Below are 20,995 nucleotides of genomic sequence, written 5' to 3'. Positions count from 1 at the left end.
AGCAGCTAAGGAGCCAGATATTATCCTTCAAAGTTGATAGCGACTGAAAACAGAGCTAAAAGAGAGTGAATATTGTGGACAGAAACACAACTAAATGAATGATGATGAAAACTGCTGGATGTGTAAAGCATTGACTGTATGTAAAAATGGACGACGCATCTCCATTTCCGCTATGTAAAAGTGTCATGTAGTAAAGTAGGTGTGTTGAGTAGGGTTAGGGTAAGTCTGTGAGACTGCAGGGACACCCTTATCGTCCTGCCACCTGACGGAGGTTTGAGAGTAGCTGTCACAGGTGTCAATCATGACATCACACCCGCTTTTTATATTGTCAAACTTATCAGAAAAATGAGCACTTGGACAAACATCAGTGTGATAAGAACTACCTAAAATGACAGAAATCATCTTATTTCACATGTACTTTGAATTTTTTGTTTGGCTCATGTCCTATCAGCTAACATGGAGGGGGCGGGATTTATGACCCGTACTGCAGCCAGCCACCAAGGGGGCGATCGAGATGTTTTGGCTTCACTTTAGGGGGAGCTGTCATGACGTCCATATTTATACACAGTTGATGGTATAAAGAGGCAACTGTTCAACATAGGTGGTGACGCTTTGTCAATGCTGTGTTCACAACTTGTTTCCACTGCCCCAAATGGCCAAAAAAAAAATAAATCAGTTGATTTAATACTCCATTCATTGATTTTTATTTCTTTTTTGCCACTTGGAAACAGCACAACAAACTGTAAACACAACACTGACATTACTTGATGAAGCTAAAATGGCTGACCAGATGTCTACTTACACATCAAGCATTTATTTGGAGTCCAATATTCACTCTCCTCTGAGCTCTGTTTTGGTCTGCACCAAATCCTGAGGGAAATATCTGGCTCTTTAGCTGCTAAATACCCCACTGTTTTCACCAGCTAGTCGCTAACTTTGTCTGTTTGCCATTTAAAGCTGAGCGTGTAGTGTACAGTTGGTTTTTAGAGAATTTATTAGTGGCTTATTGGGTGAGGAGGACAAATATTCCTGCATTGAAATCTGAAATTATTCACATTCCTCTAAATACATCCCTGTGTGAGCTTTTCATCTAGATTGATATTGTGTGCTGAGCTGCGCTTTTCTTTGAGGACTTAAGACTCCTTCAAGAAGCTTTTTAATTGATAGAGTCTGTCTTGTCAGATTTTATGGCTTTTCCATCACTCACTCTTTTTTAGCCTTCACTTTATCTTTCTCTTTCTCCCCACACCTTTTTCTCCACCGCTGCCAAATTGTCTTTTTAGACTCTGCTCAACTTGAGCCTCAAAGAAAAGAAAATCTCCTCTCCTTTCAAAGTGGGAAAATCCTCTTGTCACACATGAAAGAAGCGTGTAGAGTTGACAGACGATTGAGTGATAAGTCCTCATCTGACCGTAAAACAGTGGCTTGGGATGTAATATTTTATAGCAGCCACTCGGGAAAGAAACACAAGATTGCGCAACATAACACACTTATCTTCTGTCACGTTTCCTCTCTGTACAGTCCGCATCTGTATTACCTATTCCCTTTCATCAAGATAAGGAGCTACTGTAACTCTCTGCTCCATACTGTCATTCCTGTGCAATAACCCCCACTGTAATATTATAATCTTTCAAGATGAAGCTGTATTTAGTTTCTGAATGAATAATTTTCTATGGGCCTCCTCTCCCTCTTCTCTTTCTCTCTTGTTCCATTTCTAAATCTCTGATCTTTTCCCTCAGATCTTTTCCTTTCTTTCTCTTATCCTTAACTGGCTTTCTTCTTCTTCCTCTTCTGTTCGCTGATTGAGGAGGTTTGCATACACAGTATAAATAAATTACTGACAATAACCAGATTATGATAATAGTATGATTGAATCATTTATCTGGTTTACAGTAACTCAACTTCAGCAGTAATACAATTTGTTTGATAATCAGGTTGATGTCGAGGATGCGTTGTAGTTACAGGAAATATCTTATTAGCGCTACAGAATAATAAATAATAGTGAGTAGATGAGTACACAGAATCAAATCACTGAAAGCAATCGCTAAGGTGTATCCCCTCCACATTTCGCAGCTCCAATTTACAATTAAAAAGATTGATGATGAATGTTGGTCTGTTAATCGGGTTATGCTTTCTCAGATTTATGACATAATTTGACTTACATAACCCCTCTAAGGTGTTTACATGAAAGTTTTAATAATCAGAGTGCTGCCTTAATCCAGTCATAATGAAATTATATTTGTGCATGTAAGCACTCTGAAAGTCATCCCTCCTCTCTCTTCACTGTTTCATTTCTCCCTCCGCCAGATTTGCTTCTCCTACTAATAACCCTCTTTTTTTTTTTTTTTTGCAATTTTGACACTTACAACTAAGAGACAGGGATTTCAATTTCATAGCAATCCACACTTTTCTTTTTGCCTTTCTTCACCCTCCTGTAAACTGTGAAATCCTGTTTGTTAATTGATTGATTTCAATTCAAATCTCAGAACGGAATGATTATGCAGTAACTCTGCACGCGCGTGTGTGTGTTTGTGTATTTGCCCATGTGCATCTGTGTGTGTAAAAGAGAGATAAGGAGAGTAGAAAAATGAGAGGAGTAGAGGAGGAGTGAGGAAACAAAGTGGGCACACGGGTGCACGACTTAAGTCTGTGTTGTTGTTCACCTCATTAAATTTGAGAGGGAGAGCATGAGAGTGTGTGCGTGATAGGTCTTAATAAATCTCTCATAACTGTGTTCAGTGATCAAACCTGCAGCGGTGTTTGTGCAACGACTGGCCATACTCAAAGTACTGTATCCGGCTGTGCTGTCACACAGAACAGAACGACAATCCTACCAAGCCATAAAACTGAATTCCCCAAAACTGATGTGATTCAAAACGACAGCATGATGCACATAACTGTGCACCGAGACACGCACTGTGCTCTCAGTGCTAACATGTAAAACAAGCTGTAAATATGCAGAAAAAGATTAACACACACACGGATACATGCAGCCATATACCTGTAGATGATGCAGGCACAGTCCCTGCAGGTCCCACAGTTCTCAATGTCCTGTCCGGTTCTGTATGAATGTCTTCTGTTGAAAAGCAAAGAGATGACATATCAGGGGTAAAATAGTAATGTTGTGTGTGTGTGTGTTTGTGCGTGCCCATAAAGATATATTCAGGTTACTGTCTCCCTTGTTGAACCGATTTTTTGGCACACGCACCCCTGCAGATATACCAATCTCCTCTCTGAAATCACCCCTGATCATTTTTTAATGAACGATACCCCTTTCAACTGGCTCAGGCTGTTACGTAAACCATGAGTCACTATATCACTCCAGGCATAAAATAATGCTTATGAGGTAAAAGTCAAGTCTGCATGCATTAGACTTAGCTCCATCACTGAATTCTTATACTGGAACACGCAAGATATGTCACTTCATGAGACAGATGGCCGTGCTGTCACATGTTCAAACATTTGCAAAGTATACTATTGGCATTAGTGTTAACGGTGTGATTTGGATTACGCTGCTCAGATATCAGTCAAGCCTCTCCATGGATTCATAGACACACATCCATCGTCTCCTATCCTAGAGTTTTCCTCATCATGTACTATTTTGGTTTGATAAGGCGGGAGAAATTACTAAGCAGCTTACAATGAAGGAAGCAGATTAATTAAAGACTTGATGAGAATGGTAAAGGGTTTACACTAAGAGGCATGGAGCATATGAAACCACCAACACGATGATAGCCAAATGCAGATTTTTATCTATCCCCGCCTGCTGCATACATGCATGAAGAAAGAGCTGCTGCAAAATAGGTGCAACCAGTCTCCCAAAAGGCGCCCTGTGGTCTGACATGACATGAATTCTTTAGCATATCAAGAGTTGAGACTTGCATGACTGACATGAGACTTCATAAAAATAACTACCCTGCCTTCTGTATCGCTTTTAATCTGGTTTTTGTTTTTTTCTGTTGCTCACCCTGCTGTTTTCGGTTTCTTGCCTTCTCATTCTTACCAAATTTACATTGTGTTCTGTCCACACAGCTTTGTTGCCAAAGTATTTACAATGCTTACAATGCTGGGATTGGCTATAAATAGAGGAACTGCATCACAGCAAAGCTTAGGCACAACAACCATCTATCTGTAATATTCATAGCACATGATGCAGGGAGGTTGTTACCGCTGGGTTGTGGATATTCCCTTTTTGGAGGAGAATAATATGCCCACAACAACCCACTTTTCGGCTCCATTCCTGGAGTGAAGAGACAATCTTTTAATGCAAAACTATATTCACAATATGATGCCTGCCCATCATTTGTTTTTGTGTGGAGAGCAGATTCTTACTTGAGAAATTAACTGTCTTGGAATAAAACAGCAGGTATTTAGGCAACATGCTGACATTTACTTTGCAGGTCTCAAAAATAACAGCAACTCATTATTTACACAGTCCCACTGCTCTTTCTTCTTTCATTCCCTTTGTTCTTTGTCTGTCTATCTATCTATCTATCTATCTATCTATCTATCTATCTATCTATCTATCTATCTATCTATCTATCTATCTATCTATCTAAGCAGCTTTTTCAATTTAATAACAGAAGACAGAATGTAAAAGTTGGCTTCAGATTACCAGATGGCTCTTCACACTACACTTGGCCCTGGGCGGAGAGCCCCCGTTAGCCCTGGGTTTACAGCTCAGCCTGAGGCTTCCAGTCATTTCACATTTACAACTTCAAATGTGGGATAGCTCCTCGTTTGGCCAAGGGCTTTCACAGTACATTTAAACCCAGACAAACCCCCTTTTCAAACCCTTGATTCGACCCTGGGCTATGCAACATTTCACACTTCTGTTAATACTACCTTTGAACAGCACCTTGGACATGTGGTGTAAAGAACAAATAAGGTGATTCTGTGTCATCTACTGTATGATGGGGAACCCTAAAATTGACCTGGAGTAAATTTTGAACATTTAAGACATAAAAGTTGACCCAGGAATACACTAACCCAAGTTAACACTTGGGCTAGCAAAATGCGAGAGAGAAGCCTCATTTTTAGCCCCACTCCAGAGCAGGGTTATCCCTGCCTTTAGCCCCCAAAACACATGGTTAAGATCATTTTTGTGTGAATTGAGGTTAGAACAGTTCTCACATCAATTCAGTGAAGATGGCACTTTCATTCTCCAATCAAATTGTTACAGATGCATGTCTAAATTGTGTGCAGTGAGCCCTGAACACAGTAAACAAAACAGTCAGTGTCAATCCTGGAAAACAGCCCTGCATTAAAACAACACAACATGCTACTTTGGTGGGGTGTGTTGTTTCAGGTAGAGGTGAGACAATGAAATATGAACCAGGAAGTCCATTTTGAGTAAGAGTTTGAAGGCTTATCAGACACCAAAATACTGCACAGCAGTTTATAATAGTATGAGACAGGATTCTTTAACTGTTAACTTTTTTAACTAACTGGAAAGTTATCATGGTGGCAGTCATTTATCTTTTGTTGTGAGGACTGCTGTAAACTATATAAATATGATGTTCACATTGCAAAGTAATCTATAGGGAATAGTGCTTGCATGTATTTGATTGGCCAACACTGCATTGCATTGCAGCAAAAGTTGAGCCACGTTAAACTTTTTTGCCAAATGACACTGCGTTTTTTTTGCTGGAGCCTTGTGCATCAGAACCCTGCTGAGGTTTTTTTCTTGTTTTTTATTTGTCTTTCTGAACATCTGAAACAAACTATTTAAACAAAGTTAAATTAGCCTTTCTAAAGGCTTAGAGATTAGGTTAACCAAGAGCTAATTAAATGCAAGTGTGAAAAACCTTTAGAGAAACTAATGTCAGCATGTGGCTGTTGTTAATCTTATAATAATGAGGTAAGCATGCTGTAATGTAAACATTATGATCTCACAAAGGTCTAATAGAGCTCAGAACATTGTTGATTAAATAGGTGTGTAGCTTGGAGTCAGTGTGCAGGCATTACCTTTTCACTCTTATAATGTAAACCACCGAAATAACTGTAAATATTGCCTCACCCGTCTCGCTCAGCTTCCTTCTTCTCAAGGTCTTGAATGACATCCAGCAGGACCTTAATGGTGTTCTGGCTGGTCTCCAGGACACCCTCCAGGCTATGGAGCTGGTTCTGCAGGCTACGAATATCATGCAGGGGTCCATTGGGACTCAGGAGCTTCTCTGTCACCCTAGCCGGGTCCAATTTACACCTTGCACCAGACACCAACCCTCCTAGAATTTCCTGGACTTGTCTTAGTGTGTCAGCCTGGGTAGCAGTCAGGGGTCCAGCTGTAGGCCGCTCCCCAGAAGCAGAGCAGCCTCTGGCTCCAGAGCAACCCTGCTGGCTTGGAGGGAGAGGGTGTTGGCTGTTGGGGGTGTTGGGCCTGGCGTTGGCTCCTGAGCAGAGCATTTTGTGTAGTGCCCCAAGCTGAGCCTGGGCTGAGCTGAGACAGCTGGGTTTAAAACAGGCCTTGGCAGGAGAGGAGGAGGAGGAGGAGGAGGACTGCTTCTCTCCCTTCATCACAGCAACTGGGGGGGTTTGAGCTCTGTGCTTCAGAGAGCTGGCTCTCTCACAGAGCTTGGGTGAGTCTGTACATTTTATAGCTTCCTTTTTTTCCTTCTCCCTGTTTTTATCTTTCTCGTTGGCCTTGCTGTCTGCCCTGAGCATGGGTGTTCGGATTGCAAGACCTGGTGGATCACTTCCCTTTTTGCGTGGTGTATAGGGTGGAGGTGGTGGGGGAGGAGGTGGAAGTCGAATGCCCCTCTTATCCTGAGTGTTGTAGGGGGCCTGAGAGGGGGGTGTGTATGGTGGTGCGGCACGAAATGTAGATGAGTACAGAGGAACAGCTTTAGTTGGAGTTGCGCAAGGTTGTGCATTTGGAAGAGTGGACACATATGTTTTCACAAGCGGAAGTGGAGAAGTGCAAGATTTTAGTTTTGGGACTGGGGAAGAGTAGGGTGGTATGCCTGTGTTGGCAGAAGAGGTATTTTGCAGAGCTTGACATGGGATGTTACAATGAGATACAGTTTGTATCAGAGTGGCATAAGAAGGTGAACCAGAAGTGTGATGAGGAGCATGTGGACCAACTGGATGTGTGGTGGTGTAATATGATATGGAGGTGCAAGACAGGGCGGTTTGAGTTACAAACGTACAGGGTGTTAAATTTGTAGGAGGTGTAGCGTTTGATGCATTGTGTGGTGGTTGATGTGTTATGTTTGGGGCAGTGGTTGGATGTCTGGTGGGCTCAAGAGGAGTCACATTGAGGGTTACAGTTGGGGTAGGGGTGGAACAAGTAAGAGGAGTGGATGATACTATGTTTGAGATAGGGGAGGTGCAGTTTTGGGTGGGGCATGGCGGTGCAGTTGAGGAAGGACTGGAGCAGACAACAGCTGTGCTGGGGGTTGTTGGTGGCGACACAACAGTATAATAGGGAATAGGGTGTTGGATAACAGTAGGTGCAGAAGTAGAGCAAGGAATGGACAATGCTATGGGCGGAGGTGGGGTGGTACAAGCTGGCTTGGTTGGAGAGGAGCAAGGTGGTTTAGCGCAGTGTTCAGGGGTCTGTGTTGGTGCACTTGTAGGTGGGGGAGAGGTACAGTAAGGCACAGTAGTTGTTTGGGTGGCGGAAGGGTCTTGAATCACAGTTGGGGATACTGGACTCTCAGATTGAATTTGCATTGAATTGGGTGATACTGTCAGTGGTGGGGAAGCACAGGGTCTGTAAGTTTCTGTCTGGCTAGTGCAAGATTGAGGATTTGGAGATTGACAGGGAGAGTCTGTTTGTATTTGAGTGGTGCACTGTTCAACATTTGGAGGTAGGGTTGGATGAGAGGTGGCATTTTCAATTTGGGTTGTGCATTTTTTGTCACTCAAAGGTGGAGATTGATTTCTACTCTCAGTTTGACTTTGGGCGGTGCAATACTTTGAATTTAGAGGTGGGCAGGGGCTCTCAGTTTGAACTTGAGTGGTACAGAGTTTGGTATTTGCGGGAGGCGGGGATGGACTAGGGCTTTCAGTCTGAGTGGGAGTGGTGCAGTAGTGCACTTCCTTTCCAGGATCACTTGTTGTCCTATTTAGCCGCTTTCTCCTCCTGACCGCTGAGGGAGTGCTGCTTCCCTGGCGCTTGGGGCCATCTCGGCAGGGTACAGAGGAACAGTGACATGGCTCAGTGTTGTGAAGGACTGAAGGAGGACAGCTGTGCCTTGAGTTTTTTACCACAGCAACAGCTGACTTAATGTCTGTCCTGGAGGCTTTAGACCTCCTTTCCACCACAGTTCGATCTGCAGGCCCTGGAGGACCATTCTGATCCTTGGTCCCAGGCAGCAACACATGGTTGTGCGTAAGGTACTCATCTTGAGAGTCATGTTCATCATCCCCATCCACGCCAACAGAGTCCCCAAGGCTGTGGCTACGTTTGTGGGAGGAAGAGAGGGACTGGGGTTTTTTCAGGCATGGGGAGGTCTGGATGGCTGTGCTGGTGCTGGTACTGGGCTTACGTGTCATTGGCAAGGTTAGGGAGTTAGTCTGTGGTGGTGCCCAGCATCGACGTGTAGGACCTGGAGTCAATGGATGAGGAGGGGCTCTGGCTAAGAAAGCAGCCACCACCTCTATAGTACTTGCCATGTCCCCACGCACAGCCCCAACCACAGAGGTTTGACCAGGTAGACCCTCAGTCCGTGGCCCATCCCTGTCAGTCCATGGCTGGGGTGACCTGCTGCTGTGTTTGCGAAGAGGATGTGGGCTGTCACAATTTGTGGCAGGCCTCTGATGGCTATTGTTTTCTCCGGTTCCACTGTTGCCACTGCTGCTGCTGCCATCCTCCAGGTCTTTAAAGCGAACCTGGTGGGTGCGGTTGCGGCGTCGCTTGAGGCGGCTCTCGATATCTGGGGAGTCTCGGTTGAGCAGCACAGAGCGCACAGTCATTGTCCCAGGCAGCTTGTCCGCCAAGGTGCTCTTGCCGTTGGTTTGGCCTGTGAGCAAGTGGCTGGGCTCTTTGCTCACCATTTCTCTTCTCTCTCTCGCTCCCCCAACATCCACAGGTTCTGCAGGCAGTTTGATGTTGTGAAGGCCTAGTTGTGTTAGTGCGTCAACAAAGAAAGTGATCTCCCTTTTACTGTATATTCATTATAACAGTGAGAGATCTGTACAATGGATTGACTGAGTCCCAGTTTCATCACAGAACACACTGGGGATATAGTCGTCTCTTTATTGGATTGTGTGCAGCTGCGCAGGTTATCTCAGATGTATACACCAAGGACTTCCTTTGCAACTAAGATTGTCCTCAGGAAGAGATGGATTACCATATTCACAGTTCAAGGTGTAGTAATATTAAGCACAGCAAGTAAAAATTAAGTATAGATCACTGTGATAAATGCCAACCCAAAGAACCTTATGGTCTCTACTCTTATACTCGTACAAAAATAAATATATGCAGCATCAAATATTCTTTAAAATGAGCATGTGAGAAGTGTCCAAACTGTTCTGTGTTTTCTGAAGTTGTGCACTTTTGCTCCTTATTCCCATTTTTCTGTAACTTTCCAGAGAAATTAACTCTTGATGGAGCCGTAGAGGTTACCGGCAAGTAAGCAGGGAGGAAGGGCTTGCAGCCTGTCCATCCACCCATCCATCCATGTTTCCATCACATTGGCTTGTCTATTTGGTGGCCCCTCCTTCTCCACCTGCTTTGTCCCCTGGGCCCTCAGGGGATTGGATGGCCAAAGTATGGACTGGACCTGCATGCTTCCCCATAATAGCCTATCTCAACTTTTTTTTGACTCTCACTCCCTTCCTTTTATCGCTCTCTTTCAATCTTTCTTTCTTTTCTCAGCTCTTCTCTCGGTGACTCATTCTCTCATGGTTGAAGACAGCATGAGCTCCTAAACAGAGCAGAAAGACAAAGACAGGAAGAAGAGGTGTAAGAGATTGTAATTGTTTCCATACTATTGCATCTGCATTGAAACACAATGTGCTTGTTCTCCGGGATAATGAGGAAGATATAAGATAGGCAACTATTTTAAAAATGCATGAGAGCAGGGTCAACACAGAATGGAGAAAGAAGACATCAGTTCAGAAAAAGTAATGAAAGGATGGAGGTGGCAGAAGAAAAGCAGAGTGTAGGAAAAACGCTGGGTATATCATCAGCAATAGCGGAATATCCACCCAAAACAAGTGAAAATCGAGATTGTAATTAAGGCCCATTCACACTGGCTGAAGGGGATACTTATAGCAACAGCAACAGTAGTACTGGTGGTGTTCAATTTTACTCCTGCTCATGAGCACACAGTGTGACTGTTATCATATTCCTCACATGCGTGTGTCTTACAGATTTTTCTTTTCCGCCATGTTTAACAGTCTGTGGCCCTGTTATCAGTCTTTGATGATCTGCCATGGTGACATCCTTTCTGATTCATCTGGTCACTGTGTGACAGTCTGTCCGCCATGCTGTAGTTAGTAGTATGTTCTCGTCACTCTGATTCTGTGGTCTGTTTTTGACGATCTATTGCCTTGATACGTATATATATATATCACTTCCATTTCCTGTCTGCGCCACTGGCAGTCAGGCGTAATGCTGTCGTTCGACTTACACTTCTATGGATCTGTGCCTTGTTATCTCCCTCTGATAGCCTCTGACACTGACAGGCCTGGGCTAATTCTGTGTGCGAGTGTGACTGGCCGTTACTCTGTTCCCCTCTCGTCTGTGGGAGGGGTAATTAGTGACTCCTTCACAGCTCCCAGGTTATTTAGGGAGAGAGATACCCGAGGGGCTGCCACTTTTATTTACGTCCACTGTTTTCTCTCTTTCTTTCTCTAGCTCTGAAGAGGAGGAGCTTTGTCACAACCCCTCTAAAAACATGGTTATTAGGATTAATTATGACTAAAGTCACAGCAGACAGAGCCTTGAGGGAAAATATCAACCATATACACTCAGATATATTAATGTTTTCTGAAACAAACGACAGGATTCCTGCTCATTTGACTTTCTTATCGCTGCAGTGTATACAGATGAGCTGCTTAACTATGATTCAGACGGAATGACCAAATCACTCTGGGTAATGATAGCTACACATTTGCGCAGGCATGGAAGACTGAATCCTGCACTACAGGGGCTAAAAAACAAAAGCAAAGGTATATGTATAGCATACAGTAAGCAAGCAAGCAGGCAAAGTTTATTTATGTAGCACCTCTCACAAACACCAGTTACAAAGTGCTTCACAGTCAAAGAAATAAAATGAAATGAAATGAAATGAAATGAAATGAAATGAAATGAAATAAAATAAAATAAAATAAAATAAAATAAGAATAAACAAAAAACAAAGACACCAGATAAAATATACAAGGAGAGAAGACAAAATAGGCAAATTAAGATAAAATAGCATAAACTACCCAAATGCCTGTCTGAACAAATGGGTTTTTAGCTGCTTTTTAAAAGAGTCTACATTATCCAAGGACCTTAAGCTTGTTGGAAGACTATTCCAAAGCTTAGGGATGTTAACCTGCTTTGATATACACTGTCCATTTGTCCTTGATGGTGATTTCCTATCTTAATTCTCCCCAGAAAAAATCTGGTTTCCACTCCTCCTATTCATTACTGTAATATCCCATTTCACTCCGGTCGTCAGTCTTCCTACCCATTTCTTGTAAAAAGCACTCTACTTTCAACCTTCACCCTGACAGATTTTCCTCTGAGTTTCATCCACCAGTCGCAGAGCCATTACCCTTATTCACTCTACAGGGTGTCATCCTGATCCTACCTTCTTTCTATCTTTCTTCCATCTGGGCCCTCTCCTTTTCTCTTTTCACCCCTGTCACTCGCATCTTTCTTCCTTCTTTCGCCACTACTTGCTCCGCTGCAATCTCTCCCGCTGCCTCCTTTTGTCCCACATACACCTCCTCACTACAATTCCTCCCTCTCAGTCTGCAAACTACCCTCGGATCACAATTTACGTTGACAGTTTAATGAATCCAGACCCTCTTAATGCTGCATGGGCTCACTCCTGTGGCTGAGGCCAGCCCTTTCCCACATGTGACATTTTCATGTTGAGCTTTATTGGCAGACAAGAGATAAATCACCAGGCAGGAGGAAGAAGGTGTGCAACGGCATAATGCCAGCAAGGGTCATAACTCTTTGCAGTTATTATTTAAGATTTACTACAGCCTCCTTGCTAGCACCCTACCTCTCTGAGAAAGCTTACTGTGAATATAGGCCTCTATCTTCTTTCCTGCGTGTGTGGTTTTATGGCGGCGTGTGATGATAATTCTAAGGTCACATCTGATCTCCCTGTGCAAAGCTGTGCTGACTCTGAGAAACATATCTGATGCATTTAAAATACAAGAGGCCAAGATTCTGGTTGCGCAGATCTAATAATATTCTGAGCCTTTCAGGGATGTTAGAAATTGCATCCATGCCAATAAGACACCTTTGGGTCTCACTGTGCTGAGGAGGTGTAAGGTGCTGTGGATTGAATTGTTATGTAAAAGCATGTCAGATCAGATTGTCTAGGCACGCTTAAATTTGTCAGACAGGACCGAGATGAAGAGGAGGCAGAGAGAGGAAGAGGAAGGAGAGGAGGTAGACATGCTTGGTTATATTTAGAGATGCTATGAGACACATAGCAAACTGAGAGGAGTAGGAATCTGAATAAGTAGGAGGGAGAAGAGGCGGAGGGAGACAGACAGGCAGAGGTAGGGGGACAGGGAGCAAAGCAGGAGGGAACAACCCCTGGCAGCAGAGGAAATGTCATGGTTAGGGTTCAGTGAAGTGGTAAATCAGGAGCATCAGTGTGTCAGGGCATTTAAGGGGGAACTGGAGAGGAACTAAGAAAAGCTATATGATCAGTTATTGGCCCTGTGAGCACAAGGAAGGGTAAGAGTTATACCTGTGCTCTGTCAGACGAATTTACGACACAGTCAGCTCACAGAACAGATGCAAAGTGCATGAGCCTTTGTGCTGTTTGTACTGTTGTTCGAAGAGATCTCACATTAGAGAGCAACTCAGTGAGAGTTGCTTGTAGATTAGGATTTTGTGTGTAGCACAGTACAGCAGTGTCTTAGAGGGGGGTGTTTTGTTTTATTTGAAACAATAAAAGCCAGCAAGCACATTAAAAAAATTGCAGATGTAAGCCCATAAAGGACATAGCAGGCACAAAGAAACAGGCACAGATTTGTATCTAAACAGATCCGCATGCATACATAAGAAATGCTGAAGCAGAAGTCAACAACAATCTAGGACTGTGCAGCTTTAACAAAATGTTATTAGACATATGTAAAGGAGAGCACAGCACGCAAGTAAAGGCATCTTCTTCTCTGGTCTGGGATCTGCCCTTGAGAATCTATGAAAAAAAATCCTTCATTGATACCAGGAGCAGGAAACAGTGTTCCTCCAGTGTAGTTGCCTCTGACTGATGAAATCTTAAGCCTGATCATGCTTAACAACAAATTAAATTACGCAAACAAACACAAATTAAATTATATATCCGAGGCGACACAGTGAACACCACCATTGTTATTCCTGTCAGACGCCTGTGTAATAGCTGCAAGATGTAAATGCTGGTTTGTTTGTTTATGACTGTGTACTGGCATCCAATTTGGCCAGTTACATTCAGCCATCACAGCAAGCCATATTTCACCAGGCACCGGCTGCAGCATAAGTTTTGAAAAAGCACCCACGTCCACAAAAAGAGAGCTTGAAATCAAAAGTTTGTCACGTTTTTTTACTGCCTATACGTGGTGATAATCACATGAGATAGTCTGTTGTTGCCAAGTGTTTAATGTCTTTCTTGTTCTGTGAGGACAAGGAACAGTCTAAGAGTCACCATTAGCTGTTAGCATTCTATATATTCTTTGAGTTCCTACAGAAATACATGCCTATTTGAATTTTGCAGCTCTAGTCACTAACAATAGAAAAGATATTATAGTAGCAGCTAACTGATGTACACAGTGGAGCAGAAGCCAAATATTTCCCTCAGGAATTGGTAGAGGAAGTGAATATTGGACTTACATTCATCAAGTTGCCAGAAACACAACTCCAAATGACTGATAATGTTGCTCTGCATCTGCTGTACGTCTAAATAGGCAACTGTTTGCTAACAAGTTCATCATATTGACATGATAATATGACAGTGTTATGTTTACAGCTTGTTTCCGCTGCTCCCAAGTGGGCAAAAAATCAGTTATTGCAAGTTTTTAGCATAGACTGGATAAAAATAATGGACGTAGCCACTATGACATCACCTATTGGATTAAAGCCTCGGGTTTGGCATTGTGATTGTAGCCATCTTGGTTTTTTAGAGCCAGAAGTGATGAGAAGTGACCACATTTGGACAAGAGTGTGGAGCTGGGGAGGAGCTGAGGTGGGCCGAATGAAGCCTGGTTGCTGAAACAAGCAACCTAGGGGCTAGCCATCTGTCACTTAAAGTGTCCACGTTCTTAATTATGCAAACTTTAAGCCTTAATAAAATTTAAACAGGTAAGTTATAAAAAAAAAATTGACCCCACATACAGTTGTCATGAATGGGGAAAAAACGTATCTGCTGTAAAGTTGGGCATTTTAACATGTGGGTCTATGGGGATTGACTTCCTTGTGGAGTCAGCCTCAAATGGCTATTCAAGGAACTGCAGTTTTTTAGCTTCATTTTTCAGCCCCGGAGGTTGCCGGGGCTGAAAAATTTCCTTCTCAGCTTGAATGCCTCAATTTGTTTATTTATCCATTTGGATTACTGAAAAAATTAGAGATGTGGATGGCCATTCAGAGGTCTACAACCAGACTAAAGAGGTTCATGTCTTCATTAAAGGTTTGCACACTCCATGCTGGTTTATTTTGATTTACAGTTGTACAGATGAGTCTTTGATTTTCTGTTCACCCCCTTACGCTTCACTTTGACTGGAAATCTGGGATCTGTGTTACACTAAAAACATCTTCAGAATTAACACAAAAAATGAAATGTCTGATCTTAACTTTGTCAGCCGGGATGTGAAAACTTTGATGATCGGTATCGCAGGACTGCTCTATAGCATCAGACCTTTATAATCCCAAAACTGCTAAATTTGTCAGTATTGTCGATATAACACTTTATTCATGTAACAGCACAGGATACAACTATTTCAAGATTATACTCACTTGCACAGTCATACGCAAATGTTCGCTTACAAAGTCACTGGCCAGCTCATTAATAAAGAGGACAGTGCAGCCACCCTGTTTGTTCCAGTTTCCTTGAAGGATGGCCGGTTTACTTCTAACTTTTAGAGTGTGAGTGCTGGAAATGATTTGTTCCATCTGCCCTCTAAATCCTCTGCCTAATATGAAATCCCTATATGTAGGCCAATGGATTGTGATAAGCATACTTAACCAACTGTGAGCAAATGTGAGAATGTTTGGGTATCTGTGAAAGAAATCCAGAGTAAACATTGTTTTCTTTCTTGCACTCATTTGGCAGCCTAATTGTCTTGTTCTCTGGTTGGTTAGTCCCTTTATTCTCAAGCCTTTGTGTCTCTCTCCCTCACTCGACCAAGGGATTCAGAGAGTCTAAATGTTCCAAAGGTCTCTGTGTGAATTATCAGCAACAAAGCAGAACAGGTGGGCATGACTGACATGTCCAGTGCACGGCAACACGCTACATGTAGGTATATACAGCGCAGTCCACTCCCTGGGGGTTACTCTCTGCTGGGCTGCCATGCTGCAATGTCCCTGTCCAAACTAATGTACCAAGAGTACATCATAGTGTGTTACCTATAAAGCCAAGTCGCTGTCAGTCTAACGAAAACACCTGGCCAGCGAACAGACACATTCTCAGAGCGCAAAGAAAATGAAAGTGAATAAGAATAAGAGAAAAGCATATAAACTTCTGTTGGGTAAAGAGAGAGATGTAAGTGGCAGAGACTGAGGACTGATTTATAAGCAATGTGAGAAAAGGATTAAGTGGTAGATTAAAATGAGGAAGCTAAGAGATGGAGATAGCTGACTCTTTAAAAGACATGCTGATGAGATAAGATAAAAGTGTGTGCGCGCGTGTGTGTGTGTGCACCTGTGTTTGCACGCATGTGTATGTGACGGTGTGCATGCATGCATATGAGAGTGCATGGGCAATTACATTTGTATGCATGTCATTGACAAGATTACTATGAGATGAGTTAATTGAGAAACATGAACATCCCAAATGTATTCTCATAATTTTAAATCACAGTAATATTATTGAAATGCATGAACAGTTTGGCACGTTACTGAAACTGCAAAATTAAATACTCATGAAGCCAGAACAGCATGCGTTGGACCATGCATACACGCACACACACACACAGATCCATACAAATGGAATTCCCTCACTCTGTGCCTCCTCCTCCTCCTTAAACTTTCTGCGTACACCCCCCCCAACACACACACGCACACACACACACACAACACACATACACACAGTCCTGCTCATGACAAATATGCAATGAAAGCACGCTGCTGGAATCTGCAAAGCTACATCACTGACAGACCAATCTAAGCTCCTCACTCTTTAAAGCTTCTCATAAAGCTGCACAATCTCGGAAAATAACTCCCACACCTGCAGTAAAGCAAATCCCAGTATCCAAACACACACACACACACACACAAACACGCATACACACACATACACGTACAATCCCATTTCACTTGATTTCACACACAAACAAACACAGGCACACTGTGATCACATGAACACACCCCCTTTGTCAGAATAAATATGTGCACACACACATACACACACACGCACACACACACACACTTGCTAAACATATAAACAAAATGTATGCATGCACGTGTGTGCACGCATGCAGGGACACACTCTGCTTTTCTTGCCATTGCACAATTCTGCTGGATGCAAAAAGAGCCAAAACAAAACAGCAAGTAATGTTCCAATGTCCACTGCACAAAATACAAACAGATACATGTATGATGCTTTCAAATCTGTCCTCAGCTCTGATCTTTCTCACTTCGTTATCTCTATGGTGATGCTGAGAGAAGGCTGATGGGGAGATTGCTGTACTATCTTCCATCAGGACACAGAACTGAGTCACACATACCACATCTCTCTCTTCCTGTTTCCCCTCTGTGTTGTCTCTTTCTCCCACAAACGCTCGCTCCTCTTCTCTGCTATTCCTTCACGTCTCCTCTTCCCATTCTTCCATCCCTCTGGCGTTCATGTTTGCTTTTATTTCCCACCTCTCTGTCACTGCTGCTCGGTGAGCTTCACACCGTTTCCTTCCCTCTGTGTAGAGTCCATCTGCTCCTCTGTCTCACTCTTTCCTCTCCTCCTCACCTCTTTCTCCTGTCTCTCTCTGGTTATGTCTTCTTCTATCTCACCCTCCTCTTCTGCCGTAGATTCATGCCTTTCACGTGGGAACCTTTTTATCCATCCCTCAGAGCTCTGAGCTCCGCTGTGCCTACCTAGCTGTCTGAGCGTTTGTGCTGTGAGTGAAAGTGAATGGACAGGAGGGGGAGCAAGAAGACAAGGGTGAGCAAACAGGCAGTTATCCTCTCAGATGCTCCTCTCAGTTCTCCCAGTGTCGCTCCTTTTTCCTCTCTCCCCCTTTCTCTCTGCGTCTCTCCATCATGACCTCCTCTCGGTGTCGCCATGCAAGCCCTTCTATCCTTGTAAGCAAAGGGAGGGAGAGGAGGGGGGAGGAGTGTGGGATGGAGAGTAAAAGGCAGAGGGAGGTGGAGCTAGTGAGTCCTTCTAATTAAAAAGCAGAGTATGTACAGCTGCAGAGAGCAAGGAGAGAGACAGCAAGAGGAGGAGAGAGGGGAGCAAAGTGATCCAGGGGGTGGAACCGAGGGACAGGGAAGGAAGAAGCAGTCAGTAGGGGGTGGAAATGAGGGGCACGAGGTGGTTTGGGGGGTGGAGGGGGGGTATGAGAGTGGCTACTAGTGTGAGGTGGAGAAAAGGAGAGAGCTGACAGGACAGCAAGGTCAGCTGGAGAGGAATGCAGAAAGGTCATACATAGAGAGAGGGAGGGGGGAAGAAGTGGGGGAGAGAAGGAGGGAGAAGGAGATAGGAACAGACAGGTAGAATTATTCTACAGATATCTCCCATATGAGCGGGGGCAGAGCCGGGGAACCGTGACCAGCAGGATAATAGAGACACATGGACAATGGCCCTCTGAAGCAGAGGCAGATCCACAGTCATCGAAGGTTAAAGCGCTCCAGTGTTTTCAGGCCTCTCTCTAAATTAACATGCGTAAGTGTTTGCATGTGTGCATGCAAATTAAACGAGAAAACACCAATCCATATTAAATTAATCATGTCTTTTTTTAATATATTCTTATTCAGATGTGCTCAGGTTGTCGTCTGTGTGAAGTTCTCAACTTGGGGAACATGATGTTTTTATCCAGGCTTGATGACCAGAACAAATTGATTTCTTCTTTTTTTCCTTTTTTTTTCTTATTGCTGCATATCGACCCCATCATCACTGCACTGGCTGTTGTCACCTGAGGCTGCTTTAGTGGAAACCACTCTATAGAGCGGAGATAGAGAGATAAAGTGTACACCTAAATGCCTTTAGGGCTGAGACATCTCAACCCATTTTATCAGCTCTGATCACTTATCTTGTCCTATCTCCTCTCTCACTATCAGACTTATATTAACATTCCCGTGGATCTTGTCTTAATATCTCTCAGATTTTCTACTTTTATACACAGACCCCGTTTCTGGGAATCATCATTTGAATTAATTTGAAATACAATTTCATGGAAAGAGGACAATTACTCCCACAGAATTTACAGTCATAGGAGCTGGATGGACATGCAACACTGATACATAATGGGATATTATGGTCATGTATGGACAACATATACAGTATGAATATGGAGTCAAGACTTTCAGCTATTGAAAATACTCCATACAGTACATGCACCACTTTAACGTACACATATATTTTAAATATATTTTATTGTGCCACTGTTTCTACCATCATGCATTCTATATTTATGGTGGTAAATAGTACACAGTGATCAGGTAACACACACAGTTCTTGCACTCCAGAAAATCTTGTGTGCAGGTGCGTTGGATCTGTTGCACTGTTAAAAAATCCTGCACACCCACTTGTACTCATTTTATTAACATATTAACGATGTGAAATTAACAGTTCGTGATGCAGGTATGAGGACCAAATCGTTGTTAATAAAGTACAAGTGATCGACAGTGTGCAGGATTTTTTGGTCCTTTCACAGTACAGAGTGATCAAAATAAATATTAAGAGAGTTTAATGGGACTCTTCACTCTTCACTTGTAATCATCTCTGAGAATGAAAGTTCATGTTTGACCTTGGAAACATTCAGCATTCACAATGACACAATGCTGATGTTTAGCAGGTATGTTAACCATTTAAATTTAGTGTGTTAGCGTGCTAACATTATGCAAATTAGTACTAAATACAAAGTACAGCTGAGGCTGAAGGGAATGTTAGGTCTATTCGTTTTCCAGGTATTTGGTCATTAATCAAAATATTAGACAAATTAAATTTTTGACTGGAGGAAACGTTAAGGGATCAACAAAGTTATTACAATTAATCCAGAGGGGAACATGAACGTCTGTATCAAATTTAATGCCAATTCATCCAATAGTTGTCAAGATATTTCACTCAAAACCACAAATATGAATCTCATGATGGCGTGAAGTCACAAGGATAAGTCAGGGGATCACCAAAGTCAATAGGATACGTTGTCTAGGAAATGTAAATGTCTCTTTCAAATTTTATGGCATCCAATCCGATAGTTGTTGATATATTTCAGTCTGGACCAAATTGGAAGACTGACCAAGCAACATAGCTATCCATTGACTCATGCTGCTAGCATGGCTACAAGGTACCTTAAAAATAGATTAAAACAACATATCCTATAAAATTCATATACTGTATAACTGATTGATTGATTGATTGATTGCAGATCCGTTAGCCTGTCACAAGAAGCAGGATTACTGAGATATCTGGATATCTTTGCTGAGTAAAACCAGGAACCCTGTTAAATCTAAAACATTGACTAAAAATCAGTTATTCCGATAAGTCAGGAACAAGCCCCAGGATCTGCACCTGCAGCTGGACTGAACCAGAGTGACGCATAGGTTGAAGGGGTATTCAGGATTATGTGCCACAAGAGCTTTGCTTTGGACGACTGCAGCGACTTTGACGTCTGTGAGAGCTGAAAGACCAGTGATGCTGGGATCAGTATATGTTTGTGGCTGTCGGACATTGTCAGCGTGGTGAAGCAGCAGATGGAGGATAATGAAAGGAGGACAGACTCTATGAGGCTCCCTAACAGGAGGAGCAGTCTATCGGCTGCAGAGAGGACCTTGAGCTTAAAGATGACAAAGAGCTTTTGTTGGCAGTGTTTATAGGTGGTGTTTAGTTTGTTGTCCTTGATATTTTGACGATGCCATCTCAACTGTCCCAATGGTGATTACAAAAGAGGCATCATGGGAGAGCTAAAAAAGCAGTTCTTTATAGTTTTAGAGACCAACAGGCACAGATGCAGTAGTTGTCTGCACTCTGTGAAATGAAACAGAATGAAAAACAGAAATAAGAAAGCTAATAGGCCACAGTAGACTGTTGATGTGGTTGCATTTAAACAGAAAAACAATGCAAACAATACTTAATGACCCTTTAAAAATAATATTAGTTTTATGGAAATATCCTAATTTTTTACAGATGTATATTGCATATAGCCTACTGCATATTGTGGCTGTCCAGTGAAAACCGTGTATCTCCGTATTTGGTGATTTTTAACTTTTGAGATAAACTGAAAAATTGAGTTTCTTAATGGATTGAGGAAATATTCCTATTTCTTAAAGATCCCCTCCAGATATGTTTTAAAATGTGTACAGTATAAAATACTCTACTTTGAATAGTAATTTGTGTCTAATATGTTTTTCCAGAAAGAAAAGCTAAATTATCTTGTTAAAATCCTTAAAATAACATCTTCTTCTCCCTCATTAAAAGTTCCAGAAGCTATGAATATGCAAATATTTTTCATTTCAAAAGTTTAA

At 42.6% G+C, this 20,995-nt stretch overlaps 1 protein-coding gene across 2 annotated transcripts in view; it reads right to left on the bottom strand.

Annotated features, from left to right (window-relative positions):
* LOC122967925 (proline-rich protein 36) overlaps positions 1–17,552 on the bottom strand; it is a 35,400-nt gene extending 17,848 nt beyond the window's left edge. The window contains exons 1-3 of one of the 2 annotated variants that reach the window (XM_044332724.1): positions 17,041–17,552; positions 6,020–9,872; positions 3,002–3,076 (exon numbers count right to left, since the gene is read on the bottom strand). In XM_044332724.1, the coding sequence (XP_044188659.1) occupies positions 3,002–3,076; positions 6,020–9,000 (3,056 nt within the window). In that variant the 5' untranslated portion in view covers positions 9,001–9,872; positions 17,041–17,552. The remainder of the gene's footprint in view (positions 1–3,001; positions 3,077–6,019; positions 9,873–17,040) is intronic. The other variant, XM_044332725.1, reaches the window with a different exon arrangement.
* Between the last annotated feature and the right edge of the window lie 3,443 nt (positions 17,553–20,995).

The sequence above is a fragment of the Thunnus albacares genome, chromosome 18 (genome assembly GCF_914725855.1).
Source record: "Thunnus albacares chromosome 18, fThuAlb1.1, whole genome shotgun sequence".
In the NCBI taxonomy this organism is placed as follows: Eukaryota; Metazoa; Chordata; class Actinopteri; order Scombriformes; family Scombridae; genus Thunnus; species Thunnus albacares.
The sequence above is the reverse complement of the archived record's forward strand: the minus strand, read 5'-3'. Positions and strand labels throughout refer to the sequence as shown.